At 36.2% G+C, this 14,525-nt stretch overlaps 1 protein-coding gene across 1 annotated transcript in view; it reads left to right on the top strand.

Moving 5' to 3' along the window:
• LOC116733194 (uncharacterized) overlaps positions 1-14,525 on the top strand; it is a 75,574-nt gene that overhangs the window by 36,668 nt on the left and 24,381 nt on the right. Inside the window, exons 26-34 of the mRNA XM_032583976.1 lie at positions 365-433; positions 2,622-2,882; positions 3,381-3,644; positions 4,419-4,685; positions 5,185-5,415; positions 5,870-6,124; positions 8,091-8,393; positions 8,618-8,884; positions 12,666-12,917. Of these exons, the coding sequence (XP_032439867.1) occupies positions 365-433; positions 2,622-2,882; positions 3,381-3,644; positions 4,419-4,685; positions 5,185-5,415; positions 5,870-6,124; positions 8,091-8,393; positions 8,618-8,884; positions 12,666-12,917 (2,169 nt within the window). The remainder of the gene's footprint in view (positions 1-364; positions 434-2,621; positions 2,883-3,380; positions 3,645-4,418; positions 4,686-5,184; positions 5,416-5,869; positions 6,125-8,090; positions 8,394-8,617; positions 8,885-12,665; positions 12,918-14,525) is intronic.

Raw genomic sequence — 14,525 nt, 5'->3', positions numbered from 1 at the left:
GGCAGAATTTATTTTTTGTCAATAGAGGAACATGAAGCCTGGCTAATTGATGGAGAAATAAGGAACACCAAATATAGCAGAACTTGTACATTAATTTACAGAAAATATTCACAAGATGGAACAGAAGTTTAACATAATGTGACATTATCTTGTGTAAAGTTATTTCATTGCTGCCCATAGGAGCTAGGCTTAGCAACACAAATGAAGACAAAACTAAAAAGCAGAATTTCAGAAAAAAATTGATAAGCAAGTCCAAATTGAAGTAATGGATTAATAAACTCTGTAATGAAATATGTTGGGCTCACCAATGTGTTTATGTACAAAAATGTAAAACTGTCACGGTTTTCCTTTTATATCATGCTAGCAGATCATATCAATCAAACAACACAGCCTGTCGACGTCACTGATCCAGACACCAACAAACCTCCTGCAGGTGAGAATTTATTTATTTTTTTCTGTCTGTTTTCAGTCAGCAATTTGATTTGCTCCTTGTGTTTGCTGCTCTGTTTTCCTGTAGGTAGAAATAGAGTCTTTCTGAATGGAGTTTGCATGTTCTCCTGTGTGGGTTCTCTCTGGGAACTCAGGCTTTTTACCCCAGTCCAAACACTGGCATGTTAGGTTAAGTGTGTGTGTGATCGTTTGTACCTTGGTGTTGCCCTTTGATGGACTGGTGACTGCACTTGTATATGTGTCATATGAATAAACAACTCAAATGGTAGCATTTGTAAGTCCTTTAGTAAAAATAAGATCCAAAGGGAAAACATTTCACAAAACTTTAATTAGAAAGTGGAGAGTAGGTTAGTTATGCTAGCTTAACTTTTATCACCTTAACATGTACTCTTGCTGCGTAGTTTGGAGTATTTTATTTCAGTTAATACAAACATAGATTTTCTGACAGATAATCAGAAGTGCAGTTAGCTAATCAACCACCATTAATTTTCAGGCATCACTTCCTAATGATGCAAAATGAAAATTCAATTAATCAATCTGCAACGGACAGAATGTCCTGTTAGATGTTTCTACATCCTTTTTTGTGTGGAAAAGAGTTTTGTGGTTTTTAGTGTTAATTCCTGATGCACTTGAACTAATCTTTGCTCTTCGCTCCCGGGGCCGTTGTTTACTGGTTGCCATGGTTACAACTCTGTGCTTGAACTTAAGATGACCGACTGAGAAAATAATAATACAATCACCCTTTTTTCTACATTTTTCTCCTGGACAAATTGCATCATTTGTTTGTGGAACGTGGCGATATTCATAGCAATCATCAAATAGGATGAAATATTTCTTAAAGAATAAAGGAGCCAAAGTTTGTAACATTTTAAATCATGGCTCATATTAAGTCAAGTTAAATTATGGGCCATCATGAAGAGAAATTTGCTTTTTTCTCTCTCTTTTCTAGAACTGACAGAAACCAAACTATAGATTTTTTAGCAGAGATAATATATATTTTACATATTCAAACATCAGCATCTCAGCTTTAAGCCACATTTTATAGAATCCAGTAACATCGATGGTCACTCTACTCACCAACTTCCCCAACCAAACCCAAAACAGGTTTTGCATTTTTAATATTTGCTATATTAAAGACACATCATATCTCATCTGCTATGTGTAAGTCAGCAGGACAAAAGGTTTAGCCAACCTACTGAGGGACAGCTGTGGAGTCAGAATCACATAGTTTAAAAATACAAAGTTTGATTCATTTGGTTTAGACAGAAGTTACTTATTCTGATTTTGAAAAGTTTAATAACATTTTGATTGTTACAGAATCTGATGTTGTTGATGTTTTTATCACTTGATAAAATCAGACAATAAAAGGCAACTATGTGATAATTCTTCACAAAAAATATTACTGAATTGTGAAACTGTTTTCTGCTGTAGGCAAAAATTCAGCAAATACAGGCTGATTCCATAAATTAGAAAATGACTGAAAAGTTCCTTTGTCAGCAGTTTCATCACCAAGTGAAAGACATTATATAGATTAATTAGATTACATATGTTTTAACATATTTTTGTTTTCTAGTATGTTTAATAACTCCTAAAAGATTATTTTCAAAAGGTCCTATTAATCTGACAAGCCTCCCAGCTCCTCTTCATCTCCACCAACTTGCAACACAAAGTTACTCCCTTGGTTTCATCATTTGTGTTTCTGATGTAAATCCTCAAACCTTCTTTGTATTGACAGATGTGTGGTTTATTCCAAAGTCTTTTGTTGTTGTCGAGAGGTTTTATGTTTGTAAGATGTCAAACATTTTTCAGGTAAATGTTTAAATGAAAAATTTTAAGATACTATGACACCTTGAAAGTCCAAAGGAACATTTGTTTTGCAAATTCTAAGCATTTTTCAAATAAGATTCACAGTGGTAAATGACTGATTGTTGTTCTGTGATTTATAAGAGTATATTTATAATGGCTTTTATTTTGATTCATATGCTCAGAAAATCACTGACAGCATTTCTTTTTATGTTTCTATAATCTGGCAACTCTGAGAGCAGAGATTAAATACACTAATAATCTAACATGTTGAAATCTCATTTATGATTTGATGAGAAAGGATTCACATTGTTGCAAATGAATCCTCATCTATACAATGATGGCTGTTGCTGTTTTCTAACCTGCAGAAATCAAGGCAACTCTGGCTGCAGACGAAACAACCGTACCACCAGGGGGCAGTGTGACATTAACCTGTTCTGTGGACAAACCTGCTGATTTAACATTTGAGCTCTTCAGAGGATCTTCATCCACCTATCAGACCAGAGTTTCTCCTCGATCAGATGGAGTTTTCAGCATTACAGAAGGAGGAATTTACACCTGCAGAGGATTTAAAACCAAACATAACTTTATGACAACTATGAGTAATCAAGTCACCATTTATAAGAGAGGTGAGTTTATAAATTTATCTGGGAAGAAAACATTGTAAACTTTCTGATAAAAAATCCATTTTGAAATGATCACTAAAGGAAGTTTGTTACTCTGTCACATTTAGAGAGATAATATCTTGTTCTAAATATAAATATGAGTTAAGATTCATAATTTGTTCAATTATTAATATTCATTCAGCTGAATTGAGTCACTTTGTTTAAGGTTTTGCTGACAAAATGTGCAGAAATATGAGAAAAATGCAAATTAACTCTATATGTTTACATTTATTTATATTTTTGTGAGATGTTGTGATGCACATTGAGATTTACATTCTTCCAAGACATTTTAATGACATTTTATTGATACATTTGAATGAAATTTATGACATAAAATATATGTTAAATGACACATCAGAGGAAAAATTCTTAGATTGACATTATTATTACAAATGCTACACGGTATAATTAATTGTTTAGTTTTCAGACTCTTTGTTTTCCTAATCATGTTTCTTCCTGTAGTTTCCAACAGAGTTTCAGTCACTTCACAACCAAACCGATCTCTGATATACAGAGGAGAGAAAGTCACTCTGAGATGTGAGATCCAGGATGATGGAGGAACTGAGTGGACATATGAATGGAAAACAACCAATAGAAACTTTCAATCATCCAGTAAATACAAAATCATCTCAGCTACTAAGGCTGACAGTGGAGAATACAGCTGTAAGGGTAGAAGAGGCTACGAGTTTACAGGATGGAGTGAAGCCATCAGACTGACAGTGTCATGTGAGTCAGACTGACCTCCATTCATCCTGAAAGTGTCTTTAGTTCCCTGATCTCCATAAAATGAACAGAACTCAATAATATCTCCATTTCACAGAAAGAACTGACTGCAGGCTAAACTGTGACTTTTGTGAAAGTTACATAAAGAAGAAAAACTATTTTCCATCCATAAAGTATCATAAACAGGAAGCTTAAAGAGGAACTGGATTATTTCAGAGAGAGATTAGAGGTTTAGTGACGTAGATGCAAAATGTTTTGGAGTAAAATATTTTATGAAAATATTTATTAATGCAACAACATTTTTAATGTTCTGCCTTGGAGCTGTGGATCATTTAAATATGGAGGTTTGTTTGTCAAAACTTGGTTCTCACAATTCATTGATTGATTGATCGCTTCATATTAGTAAAGAACATCTTGGCTACATTAGACACGAGACTCAGACTTTTTGTATAAACTGTGTTAAATAAGCTACAACCAATCTGTGTGTGATGTTGCTGAAATAATCTAACTGGACTTGAGTTTGAATTGTCAGGTCAGATGTGGAATTTCACCAAAATGATTTTTGGAACAAATAAATTTCCTCCAGCTCTTGTTGATAAGAAACATGATGGAAAATCTAGTTTATTAGGCTCCTGCAGAGTTTATATTTCTCAGTTTGAAAAAGTAAATGTTAAATTTTGGTGTAGATATTTTTATTAGAACAAAATGATCCCAGAAATAATAAATAATTCATATTCTATTTTTTTAAAATATTGTTCTGATTTTCAAACTCAACAGCTGATAAACCCAGAGCCACCCTGAAGGCAGAGAAAAGAATCATACCAGCAGGGGGCAGTGTTACACTGAACTGCTCTATTGAAGGATCTACTGGCTGGAAGTTCAGGTACACATTTAGACGTTATTCTGTAGTTGGATCCTCCAGAAACACAGAACCAGATGGAACCATCAGAGTGTCAGACGGAGGAGAGTACAGCTGCAGAGGAAGAAGAGGAGACTCATCTTTTCTATCAGAAACCAGTGAAGAGGTCACCATTGAGGAAACTGGTGAGTTTAGTTATCAGGTCATCACCATAACAACACTTGATCTTTGAAACTCAAATTTGTTTCCTAGTTTTTCAGAAAATGTAATTATTAAAATAAAATAATGATTAATCAACAGGACAGAGAAATATTTACAGTTTCAAGATTTGAATTTTTTTTATTTCCACTGAAACCACCAAAGTAATCAGATGTTATCAAGAATTTAATCTGATCTCAAATATTAAAAATTAATAACATCCTGCTGTAAAACATGTTCATCAAACTATAGAAAGTTTTTTTCTACTTTTTTGTTAAATATATCTTCAATTGGATTCTGATGTATTTAAACTGTTAACATTTTCAGTTAAGTTTCTGATTTACACAGTTTAACAAATGATTTACTTTACTATAAATATTTTGACACTTGCACAGAGTAAATATCTGCTTCTTCATATCATTTTATATGTTCAGGTTTGTATTATTTCTATTAATTTCCAAACCTGATATTTCTTTATGTGAACAGTTTCTAAGCCGACTGTGATCCTGCAACCTCGTTGGTCTCTGAACGAAGATAAAGTCTATCTGGAGTGTGATATCCAGGAAGAAGCTCTGTGGACGTATGAATGGAGAAAAAACAATTTCAATTATAATCCAACACCCAGGATCATCACAGCTGACAGTGGAGATTATAGCTGTAAAGGAACAAGTGACTATTTCTTAACACAGTGGAGTGATGTCATCACATTAACTATCTGTAAGTTATTAACTTTTGACCTACAATAATCAAGCAAGCAACATTAAAATAGCTTAAACAAATGAACATAAAAGCAGCTGCTGCAGTTTAACACATTTAGCTTCTTAAGTAAAAACACATTTGCCCAAATGATCAGAATATGCCTCTATTTGGTGAAAATGTAATTATTAATATAACATTTTATGGATGAATATGTTTGCTGTGTAAGTGTTTGAAACTCTTAATTTCTTTCTGCTTTGCTACAAGTTAAGCTGATGTCATTTTATTTTGAAAGGTTCTTATTAAATAAAACAAAAACTAATCTTAAAGGAGCTGCTGGACAGTTTGGAAGAAACATTGATACTTTTTAAGTGATTTTAGAAAGTAGCTTCTCTCAGGAAAAGTGTTAAATTAACACTTAAATTTTACTCTGGACTGTTGTGGTAAACTGCTAACCAGATATTTATTTCTGTAGCTCCCAATAAACCCAGTTTGATTCTGCAATCCAACTGGTCTCAGATATATGAAGGAGAGAAAGTCACTCTGAGATGTGAGATCCAGGGAGGAACTGAGTGGACGTATGAATGGAGATCAACCAATAGAAACTTTCCATCATCCAGTGAATACAGCATCATATCAGTTACTCATTACCACAGTGGAGAACACAGCTGTAGAGGAAATAGAGGGTTTTCCTTTACACCATGGAGTAATGTTGTTAAAATAACTGTATGTAAGTTGATTATTTATTACTGACAAGTGATCTTTTTTTTTTAATGACAGTAGCAGGGCCGTGCAGAGACCTATGGAGGGGCAGAGGCTCAAATTTAAAAAAGGGGCACATTGAACAAAAACTCCATACAACAACACAGCAACAACCCATATTAATCAAGAATCTAATTGGATTCTACTGTATCATTGCTATCATGTTCGGAAATGCAAAGCAAATATAATCTATATTTTCCCCAACAGGTATAAAGTTTCTGTTTCTGCTGCTGACAGTCCTGGAGGGCTGAGCTGATCTGAGACTGTATCTGTTAAACAGACCAGAGGAGAGAAGGTCAAAGGTTATGAAGTTATGAAATAAGCAAAATTGCTGCCATTTTACTAATGAAGCCATAATAATATCTATTCAACCTCTAGAACAACCTGGCTGCAGAATGATTTATAGATGAAAAAGCTCCAAGGGGTTAACTCTATATAATAGTTTGATGTTAAACCTCTGAGATCTAGAATTATAAGACTGAGATATCAAGGCAAAGAAAACTCAGTAGCTGCTGGTAGGGGCCATTCAGGGGCCTCCAGACATTCAGGGGCCTCCAGACATTCAGGGGCCCCTAGAAATGGTTTAATTGTAACACAGACCTTTGGGGACATTTTGATTCATTTCATTGTGGCATGTTTGGCTTTTTGCTGCGGTTCTAATTATTGCGACAATATTTTCTCTGATGTTTATTTTGTGACTTTAAATGGGCCGAATCTTCCTTTAACACTTGAGGTTCTGCAGTAACTTCTATTTACAGCCCCGAACCTCCAGCCCAGATCCAGTCAGCAGCGGCTTTAACCTGCCTGGTAGAAACGTTAAGGAGAAGCAGAGAAAACAGAGAGCAGGTGGTACCAGGTGGTACCAGGTGATACTGGGGCTTTGATCTGTGTTGCGACCCGCGGTGACAGTCGGTACCGTGTCTTATATCAGTATGTCTGATATAAGGACAGACATTCTTTCTATCTGTCAGTGGACCGACTCAAGCTGCCTGTAGTGAACCGGGCTTTTAGCAGAATGATGAAGTTAAAGTCAGAAGTTTTCTCTGCAGCTGAAGCATTTCTGAGTTTATGGGCGAGGCGGGTTTTGTCCCGCTATTGCAAGGACGATTATCAAAATATAAATAGAAACAGTTTTTCTAACGTCAGACATACGTTTTTATTCACAAACCAGTGAATGAAAAAATATTCTTGCCCATTATTTGATAGTTAGAGGACACAGATCCTCCTCCTCACCATGGACCCGGAGTCTGAACAACATGGAGGCTCTGAGAGTCATTATTAGACTGAGGGCAGAAAGAATAGTTTATTTTTCCTAAATTATTATATTTAGCTAAATATTATTGCTGAGGGGCACAAACAGGCCTTCTGACATACAGATTAAAAATAAAAATAATTTTTAAAAAAATTTTGAAGCTGAAAATTATTGTTAGATGTATAACAGCTTTAGGCCAACCTTTAATTTCTTTATATTTTATTACAATAGATTAAAATTTTCTGAACATCTTTGAAGGAAATTTCTATATATTAAAGAAGCCAAAGTCCAAAGAAAATGTCTGAAAGAGTTTCAGAAAGTTTTTAGAGACATCGATCAAAGTCATCTTAGAGTTCACTGATACAAGGAATAAAGATTCAATAGATTATATTGATCAGTGTTTCTAGTCCCTGATTTATGTGATAAGAGGAAAATGAAAGTGTTGAATGAAATAAAATTCACATTATAAGAATACAATAGTGTAAAAATATAATGTTACTGAAAAAGGAAGTAAAATATCAAAGTTAAGGTTAAACCAGAGGGAGCATCTGTTATTATTATTACTATGGTTATTACTTCAATTTCAATATATAACTATATTAACCCTTTAAGGGACATAAAACGAAGATAAAAGAGAGAGGTTGTGGTTAAAAGTTTGACCCAGTTTCAAATCTCTCTCCAGTGTCTCCCCCTCAGCCTGTCCTCTCTGTGTCTCCATCATGGCCGAATCCTGGAGCCTCAGTGACTCTGAGCTGTGAGGGTTTGAAGCTTCAATCAGCAGGATGGAGGTTCTTCTGGTATAAAGATGTTCCTAATCCATCCAGCAACTCCTACAGCATTGAGCTGCTGCCTGGCAGCACCAATGGGACTGAGCAGAACTCCTTCATCATTAATGGACCGACTCACACAGGAAAATTTCTGTGCAGAGCAAAAAGAGAAGAACAAGACACTTATTACAGTAAACCAAAGTTTGTCTGGTCTGCAGGTCAGAGATGAATTAAAAAATTGATCATTGGAGGCTGTTAAACATTCACAGATAAAATAAAACTTGTTTTTGTAAAAGACAAAATAATTATTTCCTCTATGGTAGTTTATTTATTTGACTTGCTGAAATGTTTGCTGTAATCTTTATTACTATAGAAACAACCATTTTAATGAAACATTTTAAAGATGTTTCTGTTCTCAGATGAAATCCTGTCTTGTTTTCAGATCCTCGTCCAGCAGCTTCTCTCTCAGTGAATCCTGACAGAGTTCAACACTTCAGATCTGACTCTGTGTCTCTGAGCTGTGAGGGAAACTCTACTGAGTGGAGACTGATGAGGATTATAGAAAGAGAAGGACTGTCAGACTTTACCTGCTCCCACTGGGGGACTGGATCTACATGCACCATTAACATTTCCTGGAATAATGATGGAGTGTTCTGGTGTGAGTCAAAATCTGGAGAGTTTAGCAACGCTGTCAACATCACTGTACAGGGTAAGATCTGGTTTATTATGTTTGTTTTCCTTTAACCTCTTTTTGCATTTATAAATCATAAATATATTTATTATTGTAAAAATATGTTTAGTCCAAGGTTAAATCATAAAAAAACGAATTATGCAAAAAAAAATTGCCTAGATTAATTTCTGACTTCTATTCCCTTATAACTACTATTAATGTTCTAAAGGTTGTTTTTTTATATATCAGGACTCTATTTAAAAAAGGTTATATATATATATATATATAAAAAAAAAAAAAAAATTCCCTTCTCACCCACCACGGGTGGTTCTTATCCTCTGAGCTCGGGTCCTCTACCAGAGGCCTGGGAGCTTGAGGGTTCTGCGCAGTATCTTGGCTGTGCCAAGGACTGCACATTTCTGGACTGAGATGTCTGATGTTGTTCCTGGGATCTGTTGTAGCCATTGGTCCAGTTTGGGGGTGACTGCCCCGAGGGCCCCGATGACCACAGGCACCACTGTGGTCTTCACCTTCCAGGCCCTCTCCAGTTCCTCCCTGAGGCCCTGGTATTTCTCTAGTTTCTCGTGCTCCTTTTTCCTGATGTTGCAGTCGCTTGGTATTGCTACATCTATCACAACGGCTTTCCTCTGTTGTTTATCCACTACGACAATGTCTGGTTGGTTCGCCATTACCATTTTGTCTGTCTGGATCTGGAAGTCCCACAGGATCTTAGCTCTGGCATTCTCCGCCACCTTTGGGGGTGTTTCCCACTTTGATCTCGGGGTTTCCAGTCCATATTCTGCACAGATGTTTCTGTACACTATGCCTGCAACTTGGTTATGTCGTTCCATGTATGCTTTCCCTGCCAGTCCCTGCTGTTATGTGCTGGACTGTCTCAGGGGCCTCCTTGCACAACCTACACCTTGGGTCTTGTCTGGTGTGGTATATCTGGGCCTCTATTGCTCTGGTGTTTAGGGCCTGTTCCTGGGCGGCCAGGATGAGGGCCTCTGTGCTGTCCTTGAGTCCAGCTTTTTCCAGCCATTGGTAGGATTTACTGATATCAGCCACTTGGGTTATTTGCTGGTGGTACATCCCATGTAGGGGCTTGTCCTGCCATGATGGTATCTCTGGCACCTCAACCTCCGTTCCCTGTTGTCTGAGATATTCACTGAGCACATTGTCTGTTGAGGCTTTGTCCCTGATGTATTTATGGATCTTAGTTGTTTCGTCCTGGACTGTGGTTCTCACACTCACTAGTCCTCTGCCTCCTTCCTTGCGGCTCGTGTACAGTCTCAGGGTGCTGGATTTGGGATGGAATCCTCCATGCATCCTCCGAATGACATCCCAATGTCCGTGCTGTAGATCCTGGTGGTGTGGATCAGTGAGTCGATGTCTCGCTCACTCTTGATGTCATACAGCTTGATGTCATCCATGTAGAGAAGGTGGCTGATGTTGCGGGGACAGAGCATCTCCTTGGTATATGCCACATTTGATGGACACTTGTGCAAGTGGTTTGCAGTTGTAATCGAGTTGTAATTGGCGCCGAGGAGGTCTGGTTGTCATTCGGGTCATGATTTTCTCTCTCAGGTCAGCAGCCGTCTCGTTCAGCTCTGATTCGCTCAATGGGGCCGTGTATCCCCTGACTGGGTGGGGACTTGTAGTTAAGTCCCCACAGTTCTGACATCCAGGTTCCTCCTTTTTGCCGTAGCATTTGTGTTGTATCTCGTCAATCTCAAGTTGTGATAGCAGTTGCCGTTTGCGGATGTTGGAACACTGAGCTACTAGTTGTTTAGCGCTTAGTGTTGACTGGGGATGTCGAAGTAACCATTCCTTCACCAGTCTTTGCATGTAACCTCTCTGATTAGGGTTACTTGAGTAGTAGCATTCCAACAGATCCACATTTTCATCTCTCGCCCATTTCCGTCTTGTTCCAGTAGCCCATTTGTCATCAAGGTGCTCTGGTTCCCCAACACCTGACGCAGACCTTGTTTGGCCGGGCGACGTCTGAGCCGGCATGTCATGCATTTTTGTGTCTCTCATGGTATGAGGTAGGCAGTAGCTTGAAGGGTCTTGCCTAAGGACCCAGACTGGATTCGAACCTCTGGAACCTCTCGGGTGATATACTGATGCCTTATCTATTGAGCTATCCAGCCAGCTCAATAGATGGCTGGATATACCAGCCATCTATTGGATATACCAATAGATGCCTGTTGGTATATATATATATATATATATATATATATATATATATATATATTTAAAAGTAAACATTCAGATTAAAATATTGATTTTGTTATTCTTGATCTAAATTGTTTCCAATCAATTGTTCTGCTGCTCATAAAAAGCTAAAATCTTCTTTTCTTAGGAAAACAGAATAACACCAGATTATATTTTGGAGTATAACACATTCAAATTATTTTATATTTTATATTTATTGCCTGTTGGTCAGATTTTTAGAAAATTCAACATTTCGTTTTATTGCTTTACGGATGACGTCCAGATTTATTTGCCCCTAAAACTACTAAATGGTAAAAATGAATCTCTATAGATATTAATAGATTGTTTAGCTGAATTTAGATCATGAATGGATCTAAATTTTCTTCACCTCAATCATAGCAAAACTCAAGTCCTATTATTTGGTCAAAACCTTCACACTAAAAATCCAGATTTGATTCTTGGTTCTTTTGCTCCGTTTTGTTGGACTTCAGCCAGGAATCTTGGTTTTATCTTTGATAGATGTTTAAAATTCGACAACAAGTTAGTTCAGTTGTTAAATCAGGTTTTTATCACTGGTGGATTTTAGCAAAAGTGAAATCTTATTTTTGTTTTAAGGATTTTATTATCCATCCCTTCATTACATCTGGATTGGATTATTGTAATTCTTTATATAAAGGCCTGGATAAATCCCTGATCCAGCGTCTTCAAGTGATCCAGAACGCAGCAGCTCGGCTTCTTACAGGAACCAGGAACCGTGACCATATAAGGCCCGTAACGGCCTCCTTACACTGACTGCCTGTTTCGTATCGAATAGATTTTATGATTCTTTTAACAACTTATAAAGTTTTAAATGGGTTAGCCCCTCCTTATCTTCAGGATCTTTTGAAATTTCATTCTGTGTCCAGAACTTTAAGACCCAATAATCAGCTGCTATGTTCCTCGGACTCGACTTAAGAGAAAAGGAGATCAGGCTTTCTCCATCGCTGCTCCTATTCTCTGGAATAATCTACCTTTCCAGATTAGATCTGCCCACAGCCTGGATTATTTTAAATCACTTCTTAAAACTCATTTTTGTTCTTTGGCATTTAATTGAGGCCTGATATTGTAGCTCTTCTGTTATGATGGTTTTTTTGCTTACTATTATTATTTAAATATTATATATTCTTTTCTTGTATTGTTTCTCTTTTTCTTTTCATCAACTTATTTTAATGTGTTTTTTTGTGCATCACTTCTTTTAAATCTGTTTTTAAAATATGTTTTAATGTTTATTTCCACTTGTGATTTGATGATTTATCTTTGGTGATGAGCTCAGCATTTTTCTCAGATTCTCCATCAGATTCAAACTGAGACTCTGGTTGGACGACTCCAAAACAATTTCTCCAAACATCTACAGTAAAATAACTATTATATTAGTTCATTACATTATTTTCTGTGAACAAACTTGTCATCATGTCGACTAAAAAGGAGAAATGATGAAACGTGACTACAAATACATTTTTGGTTGAAGAATCAAACATTTAATTTCTGAATCAAAAATCAATTGAAAGCATAAAGCAGCTTAAATGGATGTTATTCACCTGAATATTCTCTGATTGTTTTACAGATGATTATCGTTATGGTGTTATCCTGGTGAGCCCTGTTCATCCTGTGACTGAAGGAGATCCTGTTACTCTGAGCTGCAGATATAAAAAACAAAATCTTCTCTCCAATGTGTTTTTCTATCATAATAATAAACTCATCAATAATGACGGCAGAGAGGAGCTGAAGATCTCTGCAGTGTCAAAGTCAGATGAAGGTTTCTACAAATGTCAACATTCAGGAAAAGAGTCACCAAGGAGCTGGATGTCTGTTAGAGGTGAGGAGGATTAAAATATTTGATGGATTTTATTCATTAAAACTGTTTAAATGTTAGAAACAAGATGAACACTGAGGATGTTTGTGTTGCTGATGTTTGTAAGTATTTTAGCCTAAAGTCACTTTTTCTTCAAACACAAAATGTCAAACAATCTGCAGATCAAAAATATTTCTTCCTTGATAATATTTTTTTAATTCCAGTAACTGTATCCAGTCCTGTCATGTTGATTGTTGGACCAGTTGTTGGAATCGTTGTCATTATTCTCATTATTCTCCTGATCTTGTTGTGGCGCTGCAGACGGTCCAAAGGTGAAACTTTTTTCTCCTCACAATGGATCAGATTGTTCATTCATAGTCACTTTAATTATTCAGATATGGACATTCATTCTTTTGTGAAACAAACTAGAAGCAGGATGATTTGAATAATCAAAATACATTTATTTTTCTATCAGATCTGTGCTGCATAAGGTGAGTAGATTACATCTTTTTCTTCTCCCTATTATAAATCATCATTGCATATATAAGATATAGATGAATGTAATGTATTTATTGTGTTTCAGGTCAAAGGGCTCAGAGGTCAGAGGTCAGAGCTCCACCACAAACCAGCCTGAAGGTTGTGAATATAAATCTCTTTCTCATGGTCAGAGTTTTATTAATGTGTTTTTGTTTAGAATGACAGATGAACACAATCAGTTCCTCTTTGTTTTGGCATTGACCTGTTTTTCACCTGAACTCCAGATATTGTTCTTTTAATGCTGCTTTAGACAGAATGCTTGGTCATTAGCTCCAGATGTTTGTGTGACTGATGTGAGCAACAGATGTTCTGTCAAGTTCTCATTGTAAAGGGTTGTGAGAGGAGTCAATGCTAAGACATGTTGTGTTTGTTTGTTGTTCTCTGTTTCTGTCTGCTGTGATCTAAAAGCCTGAAGGAGTTCAGCTTGGAGTCCTGAGGGAAAACTATTGTTTCATTCCTCTAACAAAGTGAAAAATGTTGTTTTTTAGCAGTTTTATGGGACTGGACATGATAAAATGTCTAAATTTAATTAACCTGAGTTTGTTAGCTGTACGTTTTAATTAGCTTTATGTTATTTTGTTATGTGTGTAAATGTCCAATTGAACATTTATTACGATTCTGCTGTATATTTTAAATGTGCTGCTGTTTAGATCAAACTGTTCATGTCAAAGAGGAATCTCAGTCTGATTTTCTATTCTAAAGAAAATTTACTTTTGCTGTTTATTATTAAATTACAATTATCCTTTTTTTCCTCCTTTCATTCACTTCAGGTAATGAGATGATCGGCTCGGCTGAAGCTTCTGGACATGGTAGATCAAATCTTTTTTAATATGTTTTAGGTTAAATAACTGTGTGATTTACAGATGAGTAAATATATATATTTTTTAATCTTTAATATTTCAGCAGCAGATGAAGCCCCAGAGGTTACATACTCTCTCATTGAAATGAAATCCTTTAGGAAAGACAGTGAGTCCCACTTATATACAATATATAGCCTGAGAAAATGATTCTGAATGGTTTTATCCTACATGTTGGTGACTATTGTATTATTTTCCCAGGGAGACAAGGTGGACCAGAAGAGGGCGCTGTTTACTC

This window comes from Xiphophorus hellerii, chromosome 14 (genome assembly GCF_003331165.1).
Source record: "Xiphophorus hellerii strain 12219 chromosome 14, Xiphophorus_hellerii-4.1, whole genome shotgun sequence".
NCBI classification, from domain to species: Eukaryota; Metazoa; Chordata; class Actinopteri; order Cyprinodontiformes; family Poeciliidae; genus Xiphophorus; species Xiphophorus hellerii.
This window is presented reverse-complemented; position numbering and strand designations above follow the sequence as displayed.